Source organism: Colossoma macropomum, unplaced genomic scaffold, assembly GCF_904425465.1.
Source record: "Colossoma macropomum unplaced genomic scaffold, Colossoma_macropomum, whole genome shotgun sequence".
Lineage (NCBI taxonomy): Eukaryota > Metazoa > Chordata > Actinopteri > Characiformes > Serrasalmidae > Colossoma > Colossoma macropomum.
In genome coordinates this window covers 36,511,595-36,539,237 of record NW_023494793.1, presented here as the reverse complement: position 1 = coordinate 36,539,237, position 27,643 = coordinate 36,511,595, and the positions used below count along the sequence as shown (strand labels likewise).

Genomic DNA, 27,643 nt, shown 5'->3' with positions numbered 1-27,643 from the left:
TCCTCTGTTTAGATGCACACAGTGCCTTTGACTTCTGCTGTGTGTTTACAGATGGTTGTTGTACTTTCTAGCAGATGCACTGTAGTAAAAAAGCACATTGGGCAAACTCATATATATGAGCATCTGTTAGAGGCTCGTATGTGACTGGAATGTAGTTCTGGTTTCAATCATGACTGATCAGAAAAGGGCCGCTGAGATAACCTCTTGAGAGGTATCAGGTAGAATGGCTGTGCGTCTGGCTTTGTAGTTTTATTTATAATAATCTCATAAAGAACCCCCCCAGATTTCGAGGTAAATGGCTTAATCCGCCCATTTGTCAAGCATAATGTGCCCCTGCCGGGCCCAGACCCCATTAGGACGTGTCATGCAGCAGATGGGGTTGTTTCACCATAGAAGTGATTGCTAATCATAATGAAACATTGAGAACTTTATAATTTCCTTGACATGTAAGGCCTGATAGGTCTCAGAAAGGTCATTTGGGAGCCAGTATGTATTATTTATGGAGGATTTACAAATAGGTGCTCTGATCAAATTGACTGAGGCAGCCATAAGTGTGAAAACAGCCCCTCTAGTGTTCAAAGAAGGTACTGCTCATACAAACAAGCACACCTGTAGTGGCTGACATCTCAACTATCTTAACTTTCATTTAAAAAAATCTGGCAAACTTTAGAAAGTTTAGAAAAAGTGAAGTGTGTTCACTGCAAAACGCTGACGGTCATCAGATGTCAAACTCATACTGTCCCTGGACAAATGGACTCAGGCAGGCAGTGGACAGTACCCAAATGGGACAGGTCTGGATTTATTTATTTATTTGTTTATTCCATTTGAGCTATATATATTTTTTATCTCTGTGAAGTGGGTCTTTTGAAACGCATTACTTATTAATTCATTGCTCCAGGCTGCATAATGTAGAGGGCACTCCCTTCTCGGCCTGGGCCAATGCATATTTCAACAGCAATACCACGCCTATGAGTCTAGTCAGCTCTGCTTAGGTTATTGGAAAAGCTGACACATAACCTATGATGATGAATGGCAGCTAACCGGAAGGATATTTTCTGTTATTATTTCTCTTTTCACATCCTGACTCAGTCACAGGTCATACTTATTCAAAACATGCAGTAGTTTATGACCTCACGCTAGAGTGTGATCATATTAGGGCCTTGTGTGAAGTGCAAATAAATTTTGTTATTTACATTGTTAAGCGTTTCATTGATCTCTAAAACATAGTATTTGCACACTATATTAAACTATACTGATATGTTAAGGTTAAAAAATTAAATCAATCAACCTTAATTTAAACTCAAAGTACATTGAGGGTGACCCTCATTTACAGTGTAGCCAAATATTATATAAAAAACAAGGGATTAAAAGAGTAAAAATAAATTTCTTTTGAAAAAATAGCAAAGAAAATAAAATTTAAAAATATCAATAACAAAGTACATATAACAAATAAAAAGTGGGAAAATCTTAAGACAAATAGGATTAATACATTAAAACAATTAAATAAAACTATTTAGCAGGTGAGCAATACATATAAATTAATAAAACAACTGTGCATAATAAAAAAATAAAATAAATATTAAAACATTAAACCAATAATAGTAATGATAAATGACAAATATAACAATAATAAATAAACTAAAATAAACTAAACGTAAATCAACTAAATCAGTTGCAGGCTGAGTGGAGGTGATTATAAATTAAAAGCAAAAAAGAAATCGAGCTCTACATACTTATACCGATGCTGTAAAAAGAAAATCTTGTGCAGGTTGCACCTGGTGTCATTATAAAAGATGATGCCATTGGTTAGAAAGATTTCACACAACAAGTAGCAAGCATGGTGAAGCTGAGGGAGTTAAAGTTCTCAGCGACAATATCATTAAAAAAACACTCGAATGGAAAAGATACAGAAACATAGACCTTAAACATCCCTGTCAGTACAGCTGGTTACAAACTCAATTGGAAAGTTAACGGAACCACAATTAATCATCTCTGGACAGCATGTAAGAGTTCTCTCAGACTAATGATGTGGAAGGTAAGAAGCCAGTGGTCAGTAGTCAAAAGAATTGCGGGTGGACATGAAAGCAGCAGTAACAGAGTTACACAGAGAACAAAAAGCAGTAAACTGCACTGGATCTTTATGTATACATCCCACCAAAACTCCTCTGCTAAAAATCTAAAATTTGCACACAAACATTTATATGAATCAGAACTGATTAGGAACAGTGTACTCTGGTCAGGTTAAAAAAGTATAGAACTATTTGGTAATAATTCAGCTTGTCATTTTTGAAGATAGAAGGGCTTTGTGTATGATCTCAAGAACATCAGACCCACAGTGAAGCATGGGGGTGGGAGCATCATGATCTGTGGCTGCTTCTCTGCTAATGGTACTGGAGCATTACACATCAGCAAAGGTAACATGAATGGAGCCATGTACTGCGAGATGTTAGAAAATGTAATCTCATCGGCCGAGAAAGGGGAAGGAATGGACGTTTCAACAAGACACCGTCCCCAAAACACACAACCAAAATATCTCAAGTCTGGTTTCCATTTCTATTCTAATTGCCTACACACTTAAAATGATGGCTCTTTAAGTGATCTTTAGTAAAGAAAAATAGTTTAGTAAAGAAAATAGTTCTGTATAGAAGCTTTTTGAAAAGGGTTTTATATAGCACCAAGATGTCTTTTATTGTTTTGATGTCAAGCCTATATATTGATGTAACAATAGAAGAACACTTTTTGGTGTTATATAGAAACCTTCTCAAAAATCTTCTGCATAGAACCATCTACAACACATTCACCATCAATCCGAAGAATGCTTTAATAATGCAAAGAGCCCTTTAATCACGCACAGGGTTCGTTGAGTGCTCATGGTTCCATATAGAACCATTTTCTTTACTAGAGAACCCTTGAAGAACCATGGTTTTTAAGTGTGTAGCCAATCTTCTGACTTGAATCTTGATAGAGGATTTTGAAATTGCGAGTCCCTCAGAGTGACCTTGTAACTTTGTAGAATGTGCCAAAAAGGATGAGCCAAAATTGACCCACAATGCTGCAATATTTCCCCTCACTGCAATATCTGTGTTGAAACGATTTCATCAGTGTTCATCAGTGCTTTCCAAATGTATATTACGGAAAATGATCATTTTATCACTGATACCATGAAATGAAATTGTTGTATTGTGCCGTCTGTAGCCGTGGCTGCCTCTCATTTGAGATGACTCCCTCTGCTCTGGCTGATGGTGTCACTGAGTTGAGGGAGGGACTGTAGTCTGAATGTAATGAGGGACGGTGCAGAAATAGCTGACGGCTGCCAAAACGTCGCACTGAGCCTCAGCTCCTCTGAGACCCGCTTGCTTACCAGGATTCATTAGGATGTATAAGATATCTGGATCTGGAAAGTGCTTGCCAGACAAGCCAAATGCTGTAAAGTGACCGACTGATGCTCATCACCCAAATATGTTGGATGTACAGTTAATCCGTTAATTGGTATAGAATATTTATATCAGTTGGAGTTTCTTCAAATGTTCTTTAGACTTATGCAACTCATTTACAGAAATGGTTATTTAAAGTGAACCTGAATTTAAAGTGATTTTTATTACCTTGTTAGTTCATGTCTCTGTTTATACACTGCAAATAATGGTATTTTTGCAAGTGGAATTATCGTAAATCTAGTCGATATAGCAAATATATTTGATTTTGTTAAAAGCTTATTATAAGATTGTTTAACTTACTTTTTAGACATTTTTGCAAAATGCAAAAGATGAACATCAGATATATGGACCCGTTTCTTGCTTCTCCATAATCTTTAATAAAAGTGTTGTGACATTTGGACCCCTCTAATTTTTGTTTACATCACTGTGCTCCAGCCCCACCACTCCCACCACCCCCACCTCTCTTTGAGAGAAAGTGCTCAGCCAGCTTAGAGACCCTTCTTGATACTGTGTTTCACTTGAAAATATGTCATGGTATGGAAAGAATGTATTATGATGTCTGATTCACACTTACTTTAAGGAACCATTCATTGAAAGGTTCTTTAGGGAACCAAAAGCGGTACGTCTATAGCGTCGTTCAAAGAGCCCTTTTTGGTACCTTTATTTTTATGTTATACCTTATTTGAACACAGAAATCTAAGCAAACGTCTGTCCTGCCATAATGCTCTGATTTTTAAACCCAACCTTTAGTATGTCATGCCTAATATAGCCATAAAGAAAGTCTTTTTAAACAGTAGCTACACTGAATGAGCCTTTTGGGTCTGTACAATAGCATAATGGTATACGCTTTCCTTCCACACTGCATTTCAAAAAGGGCACAGATGTGATTTATGATGAAGATGGCTCTTAGTGTACATTTTTGTAGGCGTTAATTGGATCCATATGCTGAATTCTATTTAAACCTCCACTTTTTTCACCTACACCAGGAGTGTGACTGAAAGAGCAATTAGCATGGCGCTATATTTAGTGTCAGCAAAGAGAGGCTTAAAATAGCACACGCACAAATAAATATAAAATGTACTTTAATGTCTGGTTTGATAGGCCTGGAATGTTTAATATTTCTCACTCTCAGCCACATTGTACTTGTCTCAGATGGCAGAGATGTAACTGTGATTGTTAGACAGTAAGCAGTGGATTTAAAACGCTTCCATTGGCCTGCCAGTGTGTTGTGTGACAGCAGACGCTGATCAGGACGACACGGCAAGTCACTGAAACAGGCTGGTTTGACAGCTCGCTGTCATGAGTGGAACAAGGTCAGTCAACAGAATACATCCTAAGACAAGACACACACACACACAGAGGTAGTACCACACAATTTACAATAAACGTAACGTATATCTATCTATCTATCTAACTATCTATCTATCTATCTATATATATATATATATATATATATATATATATATATATATATATGTGTGTGTGTGTGTATATATCTCCAAAATTACAACTTTATAGGAGAAGGAAAAAACATTTTTTTGTGTAATGTAAGTCAATGGAACCAGACTTCTTTTCAAATAATTCTTGGACACACCATATACTGACAATTTTTATATTATATTATAAAATTTTTATACAGTTATACAATTTTTATTTTATATGAGGCTTTTGTGTAATTTTGATTAAATTTAAGTTTTGTATGGCTTTATGACACTGAAAAATGAATATTTTATATTTAATTGCCATTTTGACTAAAAAATTTAATAAATGAAGGGCGGTCTCTGACTTTTGCACAGAACTGTAGATTTTAAACATACAATCACGAAAGTTTAGTTTAAAGTTTATAATTACTTCAATAATAACCTCTACAGTGTATACTGAAATAGTATAAACTAGACCCCAGAGAATATTTTTAGCCATTGTACTTAATAACAACAAGAAGTTATTAACCCTTAAAGGTCCAACATTGATGACATAAAAGGTGGATTTAAGAAAAAGGTTTTAAAGTTTACAATTTTTTGTCCTTGTGGTTCTCCTTATGAAGTTAAAATCCATCCATCCATTCAATCTGGTAAAAATAGTTGTGCCCTTTGATTACAATGGAGTAAATGGGGCCATTGCTGAAAATATTGAGCATTACGGCCCAAGGTTGCATTTTTTTTATCATTTACAAAAATTGCCTTGAATTTGTGTATGTACAGCCTTTATTTGTTTGTTGTAGTTTTTATCACTAAACATGTTAGGAATGAAGAAAAAAATGTAAAAAAAAAAGCTCAAATACTCGATTTTGGCTCACTATTAAATTTAGAATCTAACTTTTTTTCCACCACTATGCTGTGAAACAGTTTAGCATGTAAACTGTTGGGAAATGTAGTTTTAGTGACACCAATCAGACACAGGCATAAAGAGAGTGCTTTAAACAGTTGTTGCAATTTTGCAACAGCAGGTCTCAGAATGAACTCGAATATGAGGCATTCTGAAACTAATTTTATTAATTTTATTATTATTTTATTTTTACTTCATTCTTCTTTTTACAGGTTTCTACACAATAGTTGAAACCTGTGGATTTGTAGACTACTAGCATTATAATAGCATCATTTTATACATTTATCTACAGCAAAATTGCTTTATATTATTAAAAATAAGTGATTTCAAACTGCTGAAGGCTGGTGTAGATAATACTGCTGTGTGTCAGATCATTTCTATATGGCTCATGCGCTTGAAAATACCATGTTTGGCCAGGTCACTGAACAGCTGTACACATACTAATTAGAAACAGTTAGTGGAAGAGGAGTAGAAGAGGTGAACAGCAGGCATTAGAAGGCGACCTATTTGCATGCATGGACACACACACACACACACACACTTCCACCCACTGCGCTGTGGTGCTGTTACCCCTGAAAGCCACACAGAGGCACCACCCCTTTACCATTAACAGACGCTGATGATGGCCTAATGTGTAAAAGAGGTTTATCGCCGATAAAGGGGCCGAGCTGACTGAGTTTTAGTGGGAGATGTTGTCATGGCTTGACTGGGTGTAGCTAGTCTGCTGATGATGAGCTATACCGTGATTCTGAGTAACGAGGTCAGTCTTGCCCTGTGGTCAGTGTATTGCTCATTTCCGCTAATGTTTAAAAAAAGAAATGTTTCATTTATTTTTTTTTTTAATTTGTATTTATTTTAAGCATGCAGGCACTTGGACTAAGCTACCACCACACGTGACAAATATGAGGCAATGTTTTGGCAGAGGCAGTGTTAACATATACTAGCAATATAGCAAAGAACAGGTGATTTGAATCTTAGTCAAGAAGCTTTTTTCTCCCGAGAAATGTTTTTTTGGCTCAAGTAGAATTTGGCTTATGTAGGATGATGTAGAATGTTTAGCTTAAAACACTAAATAATCACAAAATTAAGCATGGGACAGTACACATGCATGGATTTAGCCAGTATTAATGTCATTTGACATTATATTGTGAATGCATAAAGTCATACAGAAATGTAAATAAGCAATTTACATATCCACCTCTGTCAAATATAGGGACATCTATGGCCATATGGTCAGATTTTGATATGGGCAGACAGAAACAGTTTGTTATTTCAGCTATGGCATTTGCCTTATTTGCCTCACACTGTACAGAAAATGGGTTTCTTAACAGGATTTGCTTATGTAGACAGCAGAAGCTTTTGTTTCGCCAAAGCTCCATACAATAGTCATCTGTAATTACAGTCCTCAGTGACGTAACTGTTAATGCTGGCTCAACAGGTGATGACTTCATTTGCATTGTTGTAAAGGATAGTGCTGTAGCTGGTCTTTTGTGGCTCTGTTAGCTTCATGTATGGCTCGCAAACCATTTGAGAATATTTGTCCTTAAAATTAAACGGTTTATACCACAAAGTTACTCAAAAGTCATTTAAATATCACTGTGTGGCTTTAGCATAATAACAGGTGTGGCCTCTTTTGAAATTCCATGCTGTTACTGGCTTATTGGATTACGAAGCCTGTCAGTGCATCATTCAGCTCTGAATTATACTCGCTATATATCACTGTAAACGTCAGCAGGGGTCATTTAAGACCAAGACTAAGCTAACACCAAAATATTCTTTCTATTTGACACCATTCAGTCAGGCAGTAAGGTCACTAGCCTGAATCTCCTGACAGCAGACAAGAGTTCTGTTTGTTATCCTGTAACTTTTGAGAGAACAGCTAAATCAATGTTTGCCAGCTGGGCGAATCCATTTTGAGGGGTGATGCAATTGAATAAGAAACAGCATCAGACGTAGCCATCGACATTCACAGTCTATAAATAATACTTTGGCAATGACAGAACTTCTAAGCACAAAGCACCGTTTTGTATTTCAATTTTTATTTGTTTTTTTTTCATCAGTCTTGCCCTGCATAAGAAATAAGCACCCCTCTCGTCTTTTCCGTTTGGTATGATCCTGGAGTGGGTTGGCTTGGTTGAAAGTGGCTCGCTGCAAAAAAATGTTTCTCAAGAAGGTTACAGAGCAGGGGGTGAGGAGAGTGTAGCTATCAGGAGGCGTACTTTCTGAAGGAACGTTTGACAGCTCGCCATGCTTTATCTAAAAATATAAGGACTGTAAGAAAACCTTGACACTCGAGTTAATTCAAGCTGAAGTAGTTTTCCTGAGGAAGAGCGCAGGATGCCCGTCAAAGGAGGAGGAAGAGCCGCGTATGCGAGCAAAAGCGACAGCGCTGGAGTGAGTAATGTTAGAGGAATACAAGTTTACACGTGGCTTCAAATGTATTGACGTGGAGTTTCTTTCACGGTTTTGAGACATTTGCTAAAATGACTCGTATTTTAACTCTGGAATGAATGGATAAAGTAATGTAAATGGACTGTTTCAGAGTAGACAGTGAAATGTTTACAGTGGCTCACTCACCTGTTGAGTTTTTTCCAGGTCTGGTGTCTGTTCCCGCCTCTGTTACCATACTGTCTAACGTTTAATTCTGTTTTACATTGTATACTATGTTCATTTATTAATAAAACGCCATATTTCAGACATTTTAGACTAACGTTTAGGACCTAGTCCTAAATTGTAGGTTGTATTCATAAAAGTGTTTAAAAGTAACTTTACTTTCTTCAGAAAGACAACACAATGCTGCACATTTAGAGAAGGTTCTTCAAGGGTAATTTAGTAAAGGCAGCCATGAGTTTTATGTGTATATATATATATATATAAACCATTTCATGGTTCTTCAGATTAATGGAGACTGTGTTGTATATGATCCTACATAGCACCAAAAAGGTTTCCAATATTGTTACCAGCTTGACATTGTAACAGAAGAAGGACACTTTTTGGTTCCTTGTAGAACGATTTTCAAAAAGGTCCTTTATAAAACCATATACAACACATTCTGCCTCAATCTGAAGAATTATTTCACCAGGCAAGAACCATTTAAGGATGACTCTATATAGAACTCATGGTTCTAAATAGAACCATTGCCTTTACTAAAGAGCCCCTGAAGAACAGTCTTTTTTAAGTGTGTGGGTGTTTGCTCTTAGTTCACTGTTCAGTGTGTTAAACGTTCCTAAACTTTCATTCACACGGGAAAGATGTACTTTGTGTGCTGTCATTTCAGCCCCTTAGGACTTTGCGTGTTTGGCTCACATGCAAATTTGTGAAAAGTGGGCTGATTTAAATATGACAAACACTAAACTCAGATCTGTGTGTCTGTCGTTTGAGAATTAGATGCTGTTCATGCTTTAATTCCACTGTGTTTTTCAATAGTTGACAGCCCGTTCATACTGTGATGACGTAAATAGTCAGGTCCTCGTGTTTTAGCTCAGTCTGATAGTTTCACATTTTCAACAGCTGAAGCAAATCAGAAACAGTTATATATGATATCGTAATAACAAATGTTCCAAGCGTCAAAATGATCTTAAAATGTTTTATTGCGTTTTGCCTAAGTTCACATGTGAAATATTGGTCTTAACCATAAGTAAGGGTGGGCGGTATTATATCATTATGTATCTTAATTAATTATTAAATTACTTTGTCCTGAGCATATTGTGGATGTCATCAGTACATAAAGCTGTACTGTGTATGGATTTTTTTGTTAGTCTGGAGAAAAAAAAAACAAAACATTAGTGTCAGTGTGCTGCTATAAATTGCCAGTGCTGCTCTGCTGGCAACGCTGTGCTTCTTCCAGATTGGGCAAAGTTGGGCAGCAAAATGACAAAATACCTTGGTAGGAGCAGTAAAGTACATGATATAATGCCTAAATTAATTGATTAAAAGTCAGAGTTGTTGGGTTTTGAGTTTTTTGGACCTCTTCATATGTTTTTACGTACTAACGTCACACATGGGCTCAAAACGAAGGTCTGGCTCGATGTTTAGGTCTCAAATGCAGAATCAGCATTACATTGATGAAGATTTGATAACAATAGTAGATAATTCACTCACATCCTTAGAAGACATGTCCTTCATCAATTTTTCTTCGAATACTCTTTAAACATTCTTGAATTCATCAGATTCATCCGCTTGGGGAAGGGGTCCAAAGCACAACTGACATAGCAAAATCTTCTTCCACATGTTGCGTGCAATTACACATTCCCTCCAGAGACGTCTCTAAATCCCCAAATCTTACATAGTGTAGCTTTAAAGAATACTGACAGAATGTATCTGTGTCTGTGTGACAGGATTTTATATAAAAGAGAGCATAATTAATCCTGTTTAATTAAATTGAGAGCAGCCATTGACCATGATTGTTTGCTCAGATCTAATCTTTCTGATTTGATGATTCACATTCACATAGCTAAGTGACTCATGTGGCATTAATGTAAACAAACTTGCGTCCTGAAACAAATGACCTGCATGTGCACATCCTAATCAGTAACATCACATGAACGAATCATGTGCATCCTGAACAGCAACAAACGAACTAACCAGCAGAGCAACGCAATCTGAAGCACTGCTACATATGCAAAAGCTTGAACCCCCCCCAAGTCATGTTTCGTTGATTTTCTAAGTGAAAGTAAGCAAAAGACATCCTCTACAGGGAACACACTCAAACAGAGCATTTTCTGCTAATTTTAATGCACAGTTCTTGTTTTGCTCATTTTGGAAAGAACATAAAACAGAAAATGTGTCATAACTTTTACACATGCCACATTATATATTTTATTTTTTTACCAATATGTTAAATTCAGCAAATCAGCAGTATCTGCATTAAAATGTGCTGGTGTGTGTTAACTTATTTCACTTAGAAAATTAAGAAAACTCTGTTGATTAAGACTATATGGTAATTATTTATAGTCATAATGGATTATAGTGTTTCATTTCTGTTTTCATAATCGTGACTTGACCTGAACGAGGCTGTGTTGGCTGAAGTTACCTCATCCTAATAGACCGCTGGAATTGTGTAGGAGGGTGCTGTAATTGCATCAGAGTGTGTGGGGTGTGTGTGTACACCCCAGTGGACTCTCGTTGGGTTCAATATTGTCCGTCTGGCTTGGCACAGTGGGGAGCGGCTTAGGCGGAGGATTACAGTCCTCATTATTTAGCAGCACAGGGGCCTGGTGTAGATCTCTGGGTGAGACGGGTCAAGTAATCACACCAAGAAATCCAGCTGTATTCCCACACATCCCACAGAACAGCCATGCTGTTGCTGGAATGCCTTTACTTTTAGCTGTGTAGTGATGAGGGCCTTCAAAGACAGTGAGGGATCAGATCCTAGAACTGTTTGAACAGAGTTTATTCGGTTCTCTTGAGTTATGCTGAACTTTATACGTTGTTGTAGGGGTAAAGCCCTAATATTTGCCAGGCAGTTCATTTTTACAAGAACATTTTCTAAGTCTTTTGTTCATTAAAATTAAACCGTCTGTTTCTCCTGCTGTGTCTTTAACGCTGGTATATGTAAATAAGCGCTGTTCTGATTTGCTGTCCTATATTGTGTATTGTGGTCATTTACAAAGCAGTCAGGGCTGAAACACTCCTTGTAACTTCAGCATGAGTGGGAGGGGCTGAACTGCTGCAGGCTGATTTGGTGTATATATATATATATATATGTATATATATATGTGTGTGTGTGTGTGTGTGTGTGTATATAATCAACAAAACATGTTGTTTGACTGTATGTGTAATACTGCTCTGATTTCTCATCTATGCTCAGGTTTTACCTTTCAAATCCTACGTCCCAGTAGTTCTTATTACATTGACAACTGGGGGTGATCCTAGTCCACTACTCCTACTCTTAGGAATGTGAGTTATGAGCAGCTGGCCAGGTTTAACCCCACAGACCCCCCGAGAGGAAGCACATGGAGAGTGAAGGCTCTTAATTAGACCTAATCTACAAAACAGCTGGAACAGTCACCCAATTTCCTTTACTCTTCCCAGTTGTAGTTTAGCTTGTCTTTCCTGCTGTGGTCATTCCTTTTTAATTAGAAACGACTACTTTTCATCTGTTCCAGTGGGACACATACTGTTTCCAGTATGTGCAGTACTAATGTTCTGCATGCTGTATCGGTGTTTACACTAAAAACACAGCACAGTTTGACTTTTAGGTTTGGTTTGGTTTGTAGTGGGTGCTGTGGCTTAGTGTTGAGAGGTGGAGGAGGTGTTGGGATCCTGTGGCCCAGCCATAGCGTGTCTTATCACAGTTGGTTCATTCTGAACAGCACGCGCCAGGCACAAGAACGCCCCGTTTGCATTCCTCTTTGAACTGCTCTAGCGGTCATGCAGAACAATGGGGCCACCACTCCCACTTACACCTCCAAAAGGATCACTTCATTTAGTTTAGGTAGGTTTAATATATCATATAAGGAAATTAGGACCCAAGTCATATTGATTGGCCAGTAAGATATTTGGATGATGTTGCCGTCCCTCAAATTCAGCAGTACGGGCACAAACTCCTGCCGATGAAACACTGAGATCTAGTGGCTTGTTTTAGGATTCAAAGTGAATCATTTACTTTAAAGAAAACAGATGGGAATCCATAGGGTCTTCTAGGCCATCAGAGAGGCCTAATGATTTCTGTAAAACTAAAAAAAACATGTAGGCAGCCACAGCCAAGCAAGCTCTCCCATTGGTTAGGCCTTCAGGAGCTTAACTGAAGACCTAAGGCATCAGATTACGTACTAACATATTTAGGAACTGACAGCAGAATCAACCAGTAATATTTAGATTTACAATGGGTAGGACCAACTTTGCGTTTGTGATAAAAACATCAGTCTAGGCCTTCTGGAAGTTCTCGATACATCTCTGACTCCAAATATCAGCTGTGGTCTAACCAGGTTATATGTGAATATCTGTTACAAGCTTCACATAAGACATATGGAATGCCTTGAACAAGCTTCATTTGTATAATAATATTACAAACGGAAAAGGACTTTCTGCTGTTTACATGATTTTCAGTACTGACACCTAACAACTAAGGCTGGGAGTCGATCCCACAAAGAATGGTCCAGCTTCATTTAACTTCAGACAAAAATGTAAAATTTGTAATGAAAAATTGGTGCAATCAAGAAGAATCACATACAATGTAGCCAGCACCTGTTTGTCAGGTAGTTTAGCTAACATCAGCTCTCCACATTTCCTTGATGAGGTCAAATATAATTAATATTATACTCTTTATTTTTGACAGACATCTTTCTTCTCATACTGAGATCAAGCATGCCTACGAACAACTGATAATTACATCAGTCAGTAAAACACTTTCATTGAAACCATAAGAGTCTGGTAGGAAAGGGGTCGATTTTATTGGATACCTGAATTTTTAACTTCTTAGAAGAAGTATCAGTGTTAGGCACAAAATACTTACATTGATTACATTACTTACATTCATTTCTGATTAGCTTTGTGAAGTCACAGGTCTGTTGAATTAGCCATGTGTTCAGGTCATTTAAGGTGAACAAAAAAAGTAGGCTTTCAGGCTACCAGGCTATCAAACTGCCCACTCTACTACCAACTACATGTCCTCATACAAAGTGAGTGTGTTACAGGACAGATTTGTTACAAGATTAGATCAGATTCATTCTTTTTTTCCCATCTGATAACCGATCCGGCATTTTCTGCTGATATCAACTCAGGACCCATATGCCAACTCTAATAGAAACCATAACCAGCTCTTAACATTAGGTGCCAGGCAGCACCTGGTAATGTATTTTGTGGACGAAATATGCAAGAATTTGACCATACTCAATTGGACCTTTTTATCCTGACACATACATATGAAAGCCCTGGTAAGGCAAAACTATGTTTGACAGTAGCTGTTAAAAGATTAACCCTGATCTGTGTTTGTTCTTGATTGTGATCATGCTGATGGGTCTGTGAGAGGATACTGCTCTTCTCTTCAGCTGGCAATTACCAGAGACTGTTTGTCTTTTTCTCTCTGCAACGGCAAGACGCTGTGGCTATTTTTGTCTTTTAGCCCTTGTACAGCAAGTGTCGGCTACCTTTATAGACCACATGAGACTGTCTTCACTAATGCTGAAGTTCCAGCAGTCAGATAAAGCTGTGGAGATTTAGGGGGAATGTATGAACAGCTTTCATGATGACTGTGTTAGTGTAGTAGGAGTTTCTTTTCGTAATCAGTTTAGCCAGTAAATACCCATACTAGGTGAAAAAGTGCTGTTTTTCCCTAAGATTGTTCAGTCAGAGTTGTGTGACATAAGTTGTTATTTCCTCTGTGAGCATGATGAATCAGATTAGACTTATCTTAAAGACTTATCTTACCCACAGGATGAAAACAGTTTACAGACAGCTTCCCTTGCTGTTTGGTGTTCCCTCTGATCTACGCCACGCCCACGAGTTCAGAAGGTTCCCGGGCCAAGCCCACATCAAAACGCGCAATCAGAAACAAATGCTATCAAAGAGATAAACAGCAAGATATCTGGCATGCTTCAGACTGACCCCTCCTTTCAGCTAGTCCTCTTCTTCACTTCTCTTCAGATTTGTGTTTCTTGCAAAGAACAATGGGATTCTGGGAACTTTACAGAGGAACGTCTCCCTTCATGACTCATTTCGTTTAATCTGGGCGGTGATCTTGGTCCTTTTAATTTATAGCCATGCTAATTTGACTTAATTGAAGTCAATTTATATTCAGCACACTCCAGTTATTTCACAATAACAGGAAGTTTGCTAATGCTGGGGGGCATTTGTTTTAAGGACAGTGGAAAGGTCTTTGTAATATTTTGATTTCCCCTGGGAAGCAGTTTAATTAGGGGAGGCTTTATTGTTTTGGCAGCATCGCATTCTTTGACAGAAGGGTGTCACATACTGTTGCTTTCTTTTGCTAACAATAAAACTGTTATCATTAACCAGTTAGTTTATACTGTTTACAGTTTTTACTTTTACTATAATGGCTGTGTATTTCAATGAAGGGATTTTTCATTATCACAGCATTGTTGGCTGCATTGTATTGACCCTTGCAAAATACTATACGAGTGTAACTTCCTGCAGAGCGTCGTAGGAACAATAGACGGATCCCAAACCGTTGATAGCACAGCAGATAGTCAAGGAACCCTGCCTAAGGGAGTAGCCATCGCCCCGAGGTCATGCTAGAAATCTTAGGTTTCTGTTAATCACCAGTGCTGTGCAGTGCCGTCCAGCCGTATCTCTGACTGCATTTTATTGCTTTGATGAAATGACAGTTGTACTTAATTCTTGGCATTATGAAGGGATGTGAAACTCATTCTTTCCTGTGGAGGAAAAGCATTTTGAAAACATAGAACTTATTATTCGTTTAAAAAGATAGAGCATAGAACCCATTCCATACTGTAAATAAATACATTTTAGAGCACACGTGTCAGGCTCTGGTCCTCGTGGGCGGAACCACTGCAGACTTCAGCACGCTGCCTCATTAAACACACCTGATTCAGCTCATCAGCTAATTAACAAGGCCTTCATGAACTGTAATCAGAGAGATAGAGCCGCAAACACTAATCTCCACAGCACTTTGGCCTGGTTCCCCAGTTTGACATGCCTGTTTTAGAGCATAGAAGTCATTTCTTAAAGTTGCTACGGCACATCACAGTACAAAGCATGGCTATACCACATAGAATGCATCGCAATGAGAGTTCAGATTAACATCAAGCTCACGCTCATTACACACTCCAGTTATATAGCGTTAATAGAATGAATTTTTAAATTGAATTTTTTTTTATAATTTAGTAACTTTATCACGTTTATTCACCAACACTCTGTTTGCTGAGGTAACATACCACTATACTGTCATGAAGATTTTATATTGACAGCCTGGTATAAATTTCAAGCTTAATGTTGGTTACTATGGCTTCTTGTGGTCTGATTGTGGTTTTTATTTAATGCTGTAATAATAAAAAGCTGAGTGGTGTGCTGTGGTGCTCAGAGAAATCTAGCAGTGCTGGAGGTGTTTGTCAGTAATGGGTTTGAATTTTCAGACTCCAGTGTGCAGTGACTTCTATTGTGGAAAAACATTTTAAAGCATAGAACCCATTCCTTAATGTGATGTAGAACATTGTAGAACATCCATCTTCATTGTAAATGAAAAACAATTTTAATAGTACAGAACTCATTCCTTATTGTGAAGAAAAACATTTTGAAAGCATAGGTCCCAAGATTTATTATAAGTAAAACACATTTCAGAGGAAAGAACCCTTTCCGTATTTTGGATAAAAGACATTTTAGAACACAGAAATCAATCCTTACTGTGAAGAAAAACTATTTCAGAGCATATAATTCAATCCTTAGTGTAAATAAAACATTTTGGAACGTAGAACTCAATCTTTAGTGTGAATAAAAGCATTTTTTTAAAGTGCCATTGATTTAAGGTTGTCTTTCGGAATTTAATTGATGTCTTATTTTACATTTCTCCTCTTCCAAGATTAAATATTTTTTTATTATTTAATTATTTATTATTACTAACAAAGTATGTATACATGACCCTGGCATCATTTACTTGCCAACACAATGCTTAAGGAATTCCAAACATGTGAATAAGTCCAATTATTTCTCAATTACTGAGTGTGATCTCAGCCTGGCAGCTAGGAGGAGGAGGATGAGGAGCGAGTCACTGGAAAATGAGGCATGGGGAATGAATACAAGGTTGTTTATGCCAGCTCTTTGAGTCACTGCCACTCAATGCCGTCCATTGTTCCGTAATAAAACCCCAACACAAACCCGTCTCGGGCCGGGCTGGAACAGTGAACGTCTCTGAGAGGAGCAGTGCTCTGTGGAGGAGGGAGAGTGTGGAGCACTGCAGATTTATGAAGCTCCGCCATGCAAATTTCATCACCCGTTTAATGGACTCACTTTTTGCGATTCACGGAAGCTCAAGGAGAGATGTAACACACAAGTCATTTCACTAACAAGGAGCAACCAGTTGAGACCACAGGGAGTTTCCAGTGAACATGCTTTGTTAATATAATGTCTTGAGTGAAAATAATTCAGCTGAGCTTTTCTGTAGATGTTCCAGAGCTGTCTCACAGAGGAGGATGTCACAGTTCAAACTGACAGAGTCAACCTGAAATCAGCATCTTCTGACCTTATGTTATGTTAGCACCAAGCTAACAGCCTTGTACACTTCCTGATGCTAAGTTTAATACTACATAAGGCAGTTCTAGCTTAAACACAAACATTTGATGCTTTTAAGCTACCTGTTTAACATAGTTAAAGCTACACTATGTAAGTTTTAGGGATTTAGAGACCTCTCTGATGGAAATCTGCAATTGCGTGGAACGAGTGGAAGAACATTTTTGAACATGAGTTGTGCTTTGGTCCCCTTCCCCGAGAAGATGAATCTGGTAATTGCGAGCTTAATGAAAAATTTCAAAGAGAACTATTTGGTGAAGGACGTGTCTCCTGAGTATGTAAATGAATTATTTACTGTTGTCATCAGATCTTCTTCCGTATAAATTTTGCGCTTGAGACCTAAACATTGAGCCATCAAGTAGTTTTTCAGTGAATCCTGTAGTAAATCTTGCACTCTGAATATTATTGGAGGAGCCTGTTAGCTGTCTGCCAACTCCATGTTAGTAAAATCAAGACCCATGTGTACATTATTTCTATTCCAAATATCTTGTTTCACTTTGAATTGCATCTTGTAATGGAGGGAAAATACATTATGATTTCCATTTCACATTGACTTTAAGAAGATTATTAGATTTTGATCTAAACTTTGCCTTTTGATACCTCTATTTGGATCTTTTTATGTCAGTTTTATGATTTGCCTCATAACTAGGCAAAATTTCTCTTTTCAGTTATTTATCTGTTGAGCTGCGTTTTTGTGAATTACTGCATCTCCTCACATACTGGTCATCTTTTAACATTTTGAGGTCAACAAGCATTCTGGTTTGGAAATAGCTAGTGCTGCATTCTGTTAGCACTTTCCACCAAAACACAGCAGTCTGCTTTCTCACCACTGTAAGGCTCTGAGGTTCAAAACTGCACTAAGATGCAGTTCCTCTGTACTCTCTTCAAACTGACATTACCCCACCCCCCAGCCCACTGGGCCTTAAGCTGCCACCGCTCACTAAGATCCCGTTCAGATTGCTGCTTTATTTACCAACACTTGGCCCAGCCCAGAGTGTCTGTCTGAGATGAAAGTGAAGACTTTATGCTATCTTTTGTCTTTTTTGACACTGTATGAGTTTCTGTCTATAAAAATAGACAAAAGAACAGACAAAATTCAGACTTTTTTATGTAGCCTCGTAGCTCCAGTGCAGAACTAAGGAAGTAAACTTCAGACACCAAACATGTCTTGGGTGACTGACTACATTTGAGGTAAGGGGGAAAACTGTATAAATATGATATTTAATCAAACTCTTCCCTTAAGACAATAAAGAATAATGGAAAGGCTTGTGATTCTCTGGTTTGGCTTCATTGTGTGAGGCCAGTTATTGTCCGGAGGAAGCGCTCGCCCTGCAGGCCATGGGTTAGTGTATGGGGTAGTTTAGGCAGGCTCCAGTGTCCAGCATATTACCTTACAGTACACAGCGGACAGCCGTCACCCGATTGGCTGATAGGCAGCACAGTGGGCAGAAACAAACGCCTCATTCGTCTTCAGGGCTGCCCTGTTTTATCACAGTCCAGTGCATTGTGGGAGTAATACAGGTAAAAGTGGGATCTGTCACTTTTCATCCTTTGTTGTTTTAAATTAATGAGCTTTTATCAACACGTCCAAAAAAAGATGTGGATTATTGATGGCTTGTGAAGCAGCAGGGTGAGATGTTGACGTGATGGCTGTTAGTTTTGCGCTGCAGGTAAGCTCAGCAGGGCCTGTGGAGCGATTATTAACCTGCACCTGATACCTAAAGGAAAAACACGCCACCTGAACTCGCTCCCTCTTCAATGTTTGGGAGAGGTGCAGGAGAGTAATGGCTTTTTCATGGCTGGACTTTAATCCTGAAGTGGTGCTCCACCTGGGCGCACACAGGCGCTGAAACCGTGCAGGGTGTGTGACTCGAGTTACTGAAGTATCAAGATGCAAACTGGGTTATGTAAATAGACCTGCAGTGGTGGCTGACTGGTGTTTTTTGTGATCAGGTGCGTTTTTAGAGTTCAATCTACTTGATTTTATGATGTTTTTGCATGTTTTATCAGGTGTAGGACTGTCAATATCGATTTTAGTAATTTAGTCATTTGAGGAATTGAGTGATCTACCCATGATTCTGATGAGTTTTTTGTGAACTAAAACAATTGACTTGGGTGAACAATAACAAATCATTTCAAAGATTCCAGTATACTTTTCTGAAAAAATATGGGCTAGACCTGTCACAGTCATGACATTTAGCTGATTAATTGCCATATAATTACAGTAATTGCAATTAACAATTAATTTTTGTGCCTTTTTGTTTGTTTGTAACTATTAAAGGGCATTTTTAGCTGTCTTGCTTCCTAGCTCTCGATGCTTAGTAGCTCCCAACTCATTGCTGACCTCAAAAGATGTTAGAACATTGTCAGAAGTTAGAAATTTTGTTGCTTACTAAGACTCATGGTGTCTCAGTAAACACATTTTCTGCTTTATTTTATTTACATGTATTTGCCTCAACCCAGTGGATGAATCTGCACTCAATTCACATTCTGTTTGTTGCAAAAACTTTGTGTAAAAGCTGAAAACTGTGGAAAATTATTACAGCCAGCTTAAATAATTACAATCTGCAAAAAATAATTGGGATTAGGCACTTTTGTCATAGTTGTGACAGGCTTAAAGCTTAAACAAAAACCTCATTAAAAACAAAACAAAATCCTATATGGCAAAAAGTTACATTTAAATGGGTGTCTGTGAGGCTCAAACAGAGAGCAGTAGGGGGATTTCAAATATGCAGACTGAAAACTAATTAGTGCTGGTTCAATGAGAGTTAATTTTTCTTGATTATTTTGTTTAATCATGTAATCGAGTTGCAGGCCTCTGTCTGCCATAAACAAGAAGCATTGTGGAGAATAAACACTGTGCTGGTTTGATTCTGTTACTCTGACGTCGTTCTGAGTGGGAGATTTAGTTTAGACTCTTATGGGTATGTTGGAATGTGGGAGATACAAACACAGTAGTTTGTGGGAATTATTACATTTTTTCTTTTTTTCTAAGGAATTTAGCTGGAAAGTGAGCTTTTCTTGGTTACTTTGCTTTTTGTTGTCTAACAAGTATAATAACTAGATTCTATACAAACAAAACCGAACAGTAATGAAAACAAGCCTACATTGAGGAGCCCTTTATATCTTTTGTTTATCTTTATTATAATCTGTCATGGGTGCTGAATGGACACTACAGCTAAATTGCAGTAGCAATACAAGGCAAATATAACAAGTATAATATAAACTAAATGTAATAAAGTGTAGATAAAAATAAGTAAAATATGTGCCAAAATGTTATTGTCCTAGATTGTCTATGGGAAGAGCTGGTTGAGCTGAATGTCAGGCATGAAGTGACTGGTGGGAACAAAAAGGTTGTAATGTATGGAAAGCGTGTGAAGCCTGTGGTGGTATACAACCCTGGGAATGTATGTGTGTGAATGCGTGCCTGTCTGTGCGTCACGCATGGCTTCCTCATGTCACTGTTTGTAAGAGGAACATCCCTGTACATCCTCTGCTTTCTCTTATCTGTATGTGAAAGCAGTGGTGCTATTGTTTCATTGTCATTGTTTTGAGTGCAAGGCCTGACCCATTTCTCAGTGTGCGGAGTTATTTTAGTGAAGGCACGACTAATGATGTATTGATGTGGCAGCCATTGGATCAGCATAATTAGACTATGCGACAGGTCACATGACCAGTGTCTGCCTGGCCCCTTGGCTCTTGGCAAGAACTCGGATGGGAAACACGTTTGTGTCTTGTGTAAAGAGGCCTACTTAATTTGCCTAGAGGAGATGCTGAAATAATTGGCTGTATGCAAAAAAAAGCATGAGCCATTTCAAAGCTACATTTTTTTTCTTTATTTATTTTTTTTTATACACCATTTCAAAATTACAGCTGCCCTTTCTGAACATTTCGCAACGGGGGGGGAGCAATAGAAATGGTCCAAAACAACAATAACATCTTACTTATTTAACGTACATTATAGTTAAGGATGTTTTGTGTTTCTCTTACGAAGTTACCATTCCTGAGATACAAAGTTTCCTTATGACAGCGATGATATAATTATAATATTATGTCCTCAGTGCAAAATAAAGACCTCTTCGGTTTCAGGCCCTCGTGTAGGCCATATATTTTTCTGTCTGGGTGTAATGGATACACGCGCATGTCTTACACGTTTGCCGTGTGAGAAGGGGAATCCGTGCCGTAACAGTGAGGCTGTGACAGGACCACTCCCAGAGAGAGTAACAGCAGCCTTCACCACAACCCTGAACTGGCCTGGAATGCCCTAAAAATACCGCCACTCCTCCAGCTCCAGCACTCCCCAGTGCTTCTCCATTTTCATCATAGTTACTGCTCCTCAACCTTCCGTCTCTCACTCTGCGCACTCTGAGGTCTGTGCACAGCTGGACTCGGTGTTCTTTTGCCCCTAAGAGTGATGTGTGAGCTTCAACATACACTGTTGATGGTTTTACCTGAGTCATTTTGTTTGTTTACTGTCAACATTTGAGCCGTTTATAGTAGAATTTGAGAAGAATTGGCAGAGTGGTTTAGCAGCCTCAGTGTCCAGAGCCTGTAACTACTCGTTAGTGAAGGAAAGTATGTTTAAGTTTTGTGCTAAATTTCACAATTTCCTGAGCACATCACATTTATCAGTATCAGTAAAATTAATAAAGATTTAGACCAACTAAATCTTTGCTGAATTATGATGAATGGACCAATAGAAGTTGTCCAGTTGTTAGTTCGTTCCATAACTTGGAAGTCTTGTCACATTGACTTAGGCTGACAGTTAAGTGTGTTTTTCCTGTAAAGCTGTTTACTTTCATACCAATTATTACCAATTATTTAGTCTCAAAGGCCAGGCTGTCCCCATTGTCAGAGAGTCTGGTGTGTTTTGGCACTTAATATGGCCAAGAATTACCTACTTTAACAGGAGAGGCCTTTTGACTGGCATGCAAAATAAATAACCAGCCACAGACTGTTGTTTTAGCGTGATTTATTGAGGTGGATTAATTTCCAAAACAGGGCTGCAGTCAAAACAGACCCACAGGAAAAACAATGTGTTGGCAAACTAATCTTGAAAGCTGTTAAGTTTGTGTTTTGCTGGTGTGTTGTCTGTTCCAACTTGTTAGCAAATCTCAGAAAAACTAAATATTAATATGTATTTTGCGTCACGAGAATGTCTCCAGGTATTGTTATATTACATATGTGCCAAATTGCCCTCCCGTAATTGTTGGTGTATCTCAGTAAAGCCTAGTAAAGGCATCACTTACATCAGGGACCAAGTGGATCTGCCCCAAGACCAGCGTTCAAATCAAGCCTTTTTGTTGGTGCTTTTTTCATTACAATAGTGCCAATGTTGTACTTAGAAAACTAGAGAAAGAAAATTGGAACACTTTTCCCGTACATTTTACCTACTTTGCATTTTCCCATTTTAACCCAGTGACTGCCTCCCATTACCATCTTAAAGCAGATATAGAAAGTAATTATCGGATATAGTGGCACTACTATTTCGAGAGGCGGCAGGTGTGTGTATCATTAACAGCTTTCTACATTAGAAACCTGTTTGCGATATCGTTCATTCACATATCTGGATAGCTGCTCTGACAGGCTGCCTAAGTAGTGTGTCATCTCTTTGATGGTGATCTATAGACAGAAGTATGAGTCAAGTGAGCAGTATCATTACCGGAAGGAGTAGTGGATGTGGAACTCAGATCCGTAGCCAGCAGCTGTTTATATGAGCGGTATTAATGTAGGGCGGGACATCCACACTAGTGCTCTGAGCTAACCCCTCTCTGCTTATCAACAGAACGTGTGTCAGCAGTCAGAATCAATCTGGAGGTATTTAGCTCGCGATCCAGCTGACGATGTCCTGTCCTCACCTCCAAATAAAGATTTCTGCCAGTCAGTGGATTAAAGGTGTCAGCTAACTCTTCTCTTCTGAATTAGGGATCTTATGCAGATTGGAGATTGCTTAGCTTGTCTATCGGAGCACATAAAAGTTTGGCGTTAATATTGTGTATTGTATCATTCTATTACCTACCACAAAGGAGCAATTTGTGGGTTTACGCTAGCCCTTCTGTTGCTGGACAGTTTGTCAGCCGACTTTAGCCTGTCCATCTTTGGAAAAGGACCATTATAGGACCACCACTGACCAGATATTACTTGGCGGTGGACCATTCTCAACACAGAGAATGCCACAAATAAGCAGGGATAACATGCTAAAAAACATGCCAAAGTTATCCTGTTTAGGCGAATCATTGATTCACGGATGTTTCAGTGGCTTTCAGTGAAGTGGAAACACAGCAGACCCTTGATCACCTGCAGCTGTGTAGTCATTTACAGTCTAAAGTGGTCCACTTTGTCTGTAAGTGAGTAATATGGATGGACCCGCCAGTCTCTTGGGGTTAGCTTTTAGCCTAGCCTGCTCCCTCAGCCATTTCAGGGCCTGGTCTGCCCAACAAGCCGAGGACCAGTTTGTACTGACATGAATTCTTTTATATATTCTTTTTAGGATTCTTTTATATACTATTCCAAAACTGTCAGAATCAGAAATGTTAATTATACTGTGCCATGAATTTTGATCATTCCTTCCAGTACTATGTCCACCACCTAATATCTGGTCAGTGGTCATCCTATGGTAGTCCTTTTTCATTGATTGCTATACACTGTTAGAAATAAAGGTTCTGTGCAGGTGCATTTTAGGTTCATCAAGATACAAACAATGTAAATGTAATCTCTAAGGTACAGCAGTGGTTTTAAGGTCTAGTTGTGTGCCTTAAATAAGTTTGAAAGTACGTGTTTTTACCTGTTCATAACAGAGCAATAAAATAAAAAGCCTGGAGACGAGGCGGGGTGTGTGGAGTCAATACAATTTAGAAAATATAATTTCAGTGGATTATGGTACAATTATGTTTCCTGACTAAAGGTACTGGGATGTTCCCTTGAGGGTACCACCCCAGTGACAAGAGGGATCCTGCCCCAGTGACAGTATCGTACCTTTTTTGTGTTGTAAAAGGTAGCAAATAAATTGTGTAGCAAAAGATCACAATTGTAAACGCATAGAGTGTACCGTATATGGTAGATCTACCTGATAAAATGGCCAGTGAGTGTTAGCGTTTCATGTGGTGTTTCCACTATTTTGTACACCCCCTGCATGTTGTGAATATGAGACAATGTGGACAAACTTGTCACGATAGCCTAGTCTGAAAATCACATCGTTAGCTGTGTATTTCTTCATCTGGGGTAAAAGGGTGTTTGAGTAGTTTATGCATGATAGTCTTCTTTTAGATTCTCATCTTAAGTGACGTGCTTAAATGAAAAAAAAAGCTAGTTTCAAATAATAGTATTTGTGTCAGAAAAAAGTCTAATGATATCTCTAGTTTCAGGTGTTTAATAGTTTAGAGAAGAAAAGCATCAGATCATTATTAGACAAAATCTACACTTCATTCCGAGGGACACACTCAAACAGCTGAGTGTTGCAAAATATACAAAATAGGCATGATTAAATAGCTGTTTTTGTTAATAGTGGTTTGCTTTACTGGAAAATTAAGTAATAAAATCCAAATTTCACAAGAAGTCAAAGTGTCCCCAAACTTTTGACCGGCAACTTTGTATTATATGTGTAGGCAGTGAATATTGCGCACAGTCCATACTGATAGTTTGATGTTTATAGACTAGAATCGATGACATACTGATGTTGTGTTTGAGTGTAATACTCAGCACTGGAGCCTGTAGTGCTTCTAAAGAGTATTGGTGTAGATGCGGTTAGGCAGGGCTGATCTGGGTCCAGTAGTTAGTGATGAAGCTAAGCTGGCCCTCTGCGGCGCACTGCAATTTATTTCTCTTTGATGACTGAACAGCCCTCTTAATGAGGCAGCACCACAGAGGGGACCAAGCCTCAATTACATTCCAACCAGTGGAGTGAAGCAGTAACTTTCAAAAGAGCCATTCATTTACTTTTCCTAAATAAAGTGATGCAATATATATTTTTACTTTCACAAGTAATGTTTTTGAAAGATAAGGTCATAGAATATTATTAATACTTTTTTACAGCTTTCAGTCCGGACTCAGTATGGCAGGATACTGCTAATTAATTGTGGATGAGTATCAGAGTCACATACTTCTTCTGCATCATTTTTTAATTTGGGATGAAAAATATGTTTAATATTTCAGAATGGCAGGAAAGGCTTTTAATAAGACATGAATTTGGAGGTGGCTCATAACTTTTAATTGCCACTTTCGGGTAATTCCCGGTTAAACAGGGCTGTGATACTAATCAGTGCAGTATTCTGTTGGTGTAAACTGCCCTTGTGTTAATCCTGTTTAAAGTCTCACAATTTAAATTAATGTTGACCTCAATTTTCAGAGATGATGCCGTTGAATAATGGATGCCCTGACTAAATCTCTTCTCCCTCCAAGAAACACTGTTAGTTACCCTAGATTCAGGAAGCTGCATTTAGAGACTGGACATCCAAGTTTTTTATTATAATTCAGGTTACATGCGTAAGGTAGCATAGATTATATATTGCATTCGTTTTTTGGATTGTTGTACTTGAAATAAAAGTGCACAATAACAGTATGTGAAGACAAACAGCAGTTTGTTATGATTGTAAATGATCCTTAAGACTCGATTGTACTTTGGTAATAAACAGATTTACGGGATGACCGAGAGCCACAATGAAACTTCCCATTTAAAAGCTGTATTTGAATGAGGGGATACAACCACGTCAGGACAGCAGTGTCCAAAAAAACATATAGCAGGTGATCAGCTGGACATCAGAGTGGAACTACACATAGGTCGAGGGTCAGACTAAGAAGAGCATTAATTGGGGGACTAGTTTTTTTGTGTCAAAAAGAAACATACATGCAGACTCTTTGCCGTTCAACAAAATTTACTTTATGTTATCGAAACTTGAAAAAAGCAGTGAAGTTTCATTTTATCATATTCAGAACAGCTTTAAAATGGTGGACGAAAAGGTTACCATGTCTGAATTATCATTGTAAGCAACCAAGACTGTCTGCTATTGTTAATTTTCAACTAATTTGATGTAGAATGTGTGATTTCTGTGAGCTCTCGCAACTGCTTTAGAGCCATCTGCAAGTGGCGACCATAGGGGTCTGCGCCAGTAGAATACAAATGATGAGTTTTTAGGCCTCGATTTATAGTAGATGTGGGGAAAACAGTACAAATTTGGACATGTATTTGCATAGTTGTTGAACTCAGTAAATTAATTAGGGGGACAGTCGTGGGCTGAAAGTCAGAGTGCAATCGGAAGGTCGCTGGTTTGATTCCCTAAGCCAACAGGACATGACTGAAGTGCCATTGAGCAAAGCACCTAACCCCTGGGCACCGTGGATAGGGCTGCCCACCGCGTTGGGCAGTTGTGCTCACTGCTTCGTAGTGTGTGCGTTCAGTAGTGTGGGTGTTTCACTGCACAGATGGGTTAAATGCGGAGGTCAAATTCCTCTGTGTGCAAGCACAGTTGGTCAGTAGTTCTGAATTCTGATTTCTAATTCCACAGCTCTTAACCCTGTACGGAATGCACGACACTTTTCATGGTGAAAGAAATTAACATTTACAGTTTTGTCAAAACAGAAAAACTGTATTTTCCTTGACAGTTGGCCTATATTTTCTATTTCCCGGCACCTCAAACAGTTAACTGAATACTTGAGTACCAATGCACATCCCTAGTTTTAGGCTACAAAAGACAGGAGAATGCTTCACTTGAACTGGTTTTAATATAATTATTAGTAATTGAATATGGTCAGTTAGAATGCTGTTAGAATGCTGTTATTGTTACTGTTTGCTATCCGGTGTCGACCAGAGGAGGATGGGTTCCCCTTTTGAGTCTTGGTTCCTCTAATGGTTTCTTCCTATTGCTCTTAGGGAGTTTTTCCTTGCCACTGTCGCCACTGGTTTGCTCATGGGGGCTTGGACCCAGATTATCTTTTTTCGGTAAAGCTGCTTTGTGACAACGTCTGTTGTAAAAAGGGCTATATAAATAAACTTGACTTTACTTGACTTGAATGCTCATAGTTTGTTAGTTGTTTCTGGTGAAAAGAGTGAAAAGAGGAAAGTGTGTAGTGCAGAGAGATGAAGAGAGACGGACAGAGAGCCCCGCTGACTGTGTCTAATGTAACCAGTGATCTAAATAAGACGACATACAGACGATCCCTGTTTATGCTAATGATTATTAATATTTTTTCCAGATTGCATTACATTACATTAATCACCATTAAGTCACAGTTGATGCTTCTGTCTAACTTCCATTAGCTAATCTCAAATTCTGTAGAAGAGCTCTTTGTGTCTCTGCTTGGCAAAGGCCATCAATCTTTCTCCACAGTTTCTTACAGTATCTTCTGGATGACAGCGAAGCCTTTATTTGGAGGCGTCCCTGTCGAGTGGACAAAACAAAGGCCATGATTGGGTGAATGTCATCTATTGTGCCAGCTTCAGTTTTTCTGCCAGTGTGAAGGCTTTCTCTATTTATAGGCCTCTCTATTGAGAGGACAAAGTGAGCTTGCTCCATGGGGTCTGTACTGTTAGATAGTTATTCTTCTTGTGTCCAGCAAAAAGATTCAGATGAAGTTCTGATTCGTGCTCTGAGACTATGGACCACTCTGTATACGTGAGGGTGCACTATCATTCAATTGTTTGGAATTATCGTCCAAAAGTTTGGAATCACTGCTTTATAATGATA

At 38.4% G+C, this 27,643-nt stretch overlaps 1 protein-coding gene across 6 annotated transcripts in view; it reads left to right on the top strand.

Annotated features, from left to right (window-relative positions):
* Window positions 1–27,643, top strand: part of LOC118813840 (tight junction protein ZO-2) — a 139,638-nt gene that overhangs the window by 50,145 nt on the left and 61,850 nt on the right. The window contains exon 1 of one of the 6 annotated variants that reach the window (XM_036579407.1): window positions 7,881–8,153. The exons of the other annotated variants lie outside the window; for them this stretch is intronic. Coding sequence (XP_036435300.1) covers window positions 8,097–8,153 — 57 coding nt within the window. The 5' untranslated portion in view covers window positions 7,881–8,096. Of the gene's footprint in view, window positions 1–7,880; window positions 8,154–27,643 lie in introns of those variants that run through there. 6 annotated transcript variants of the gene reach the window in all.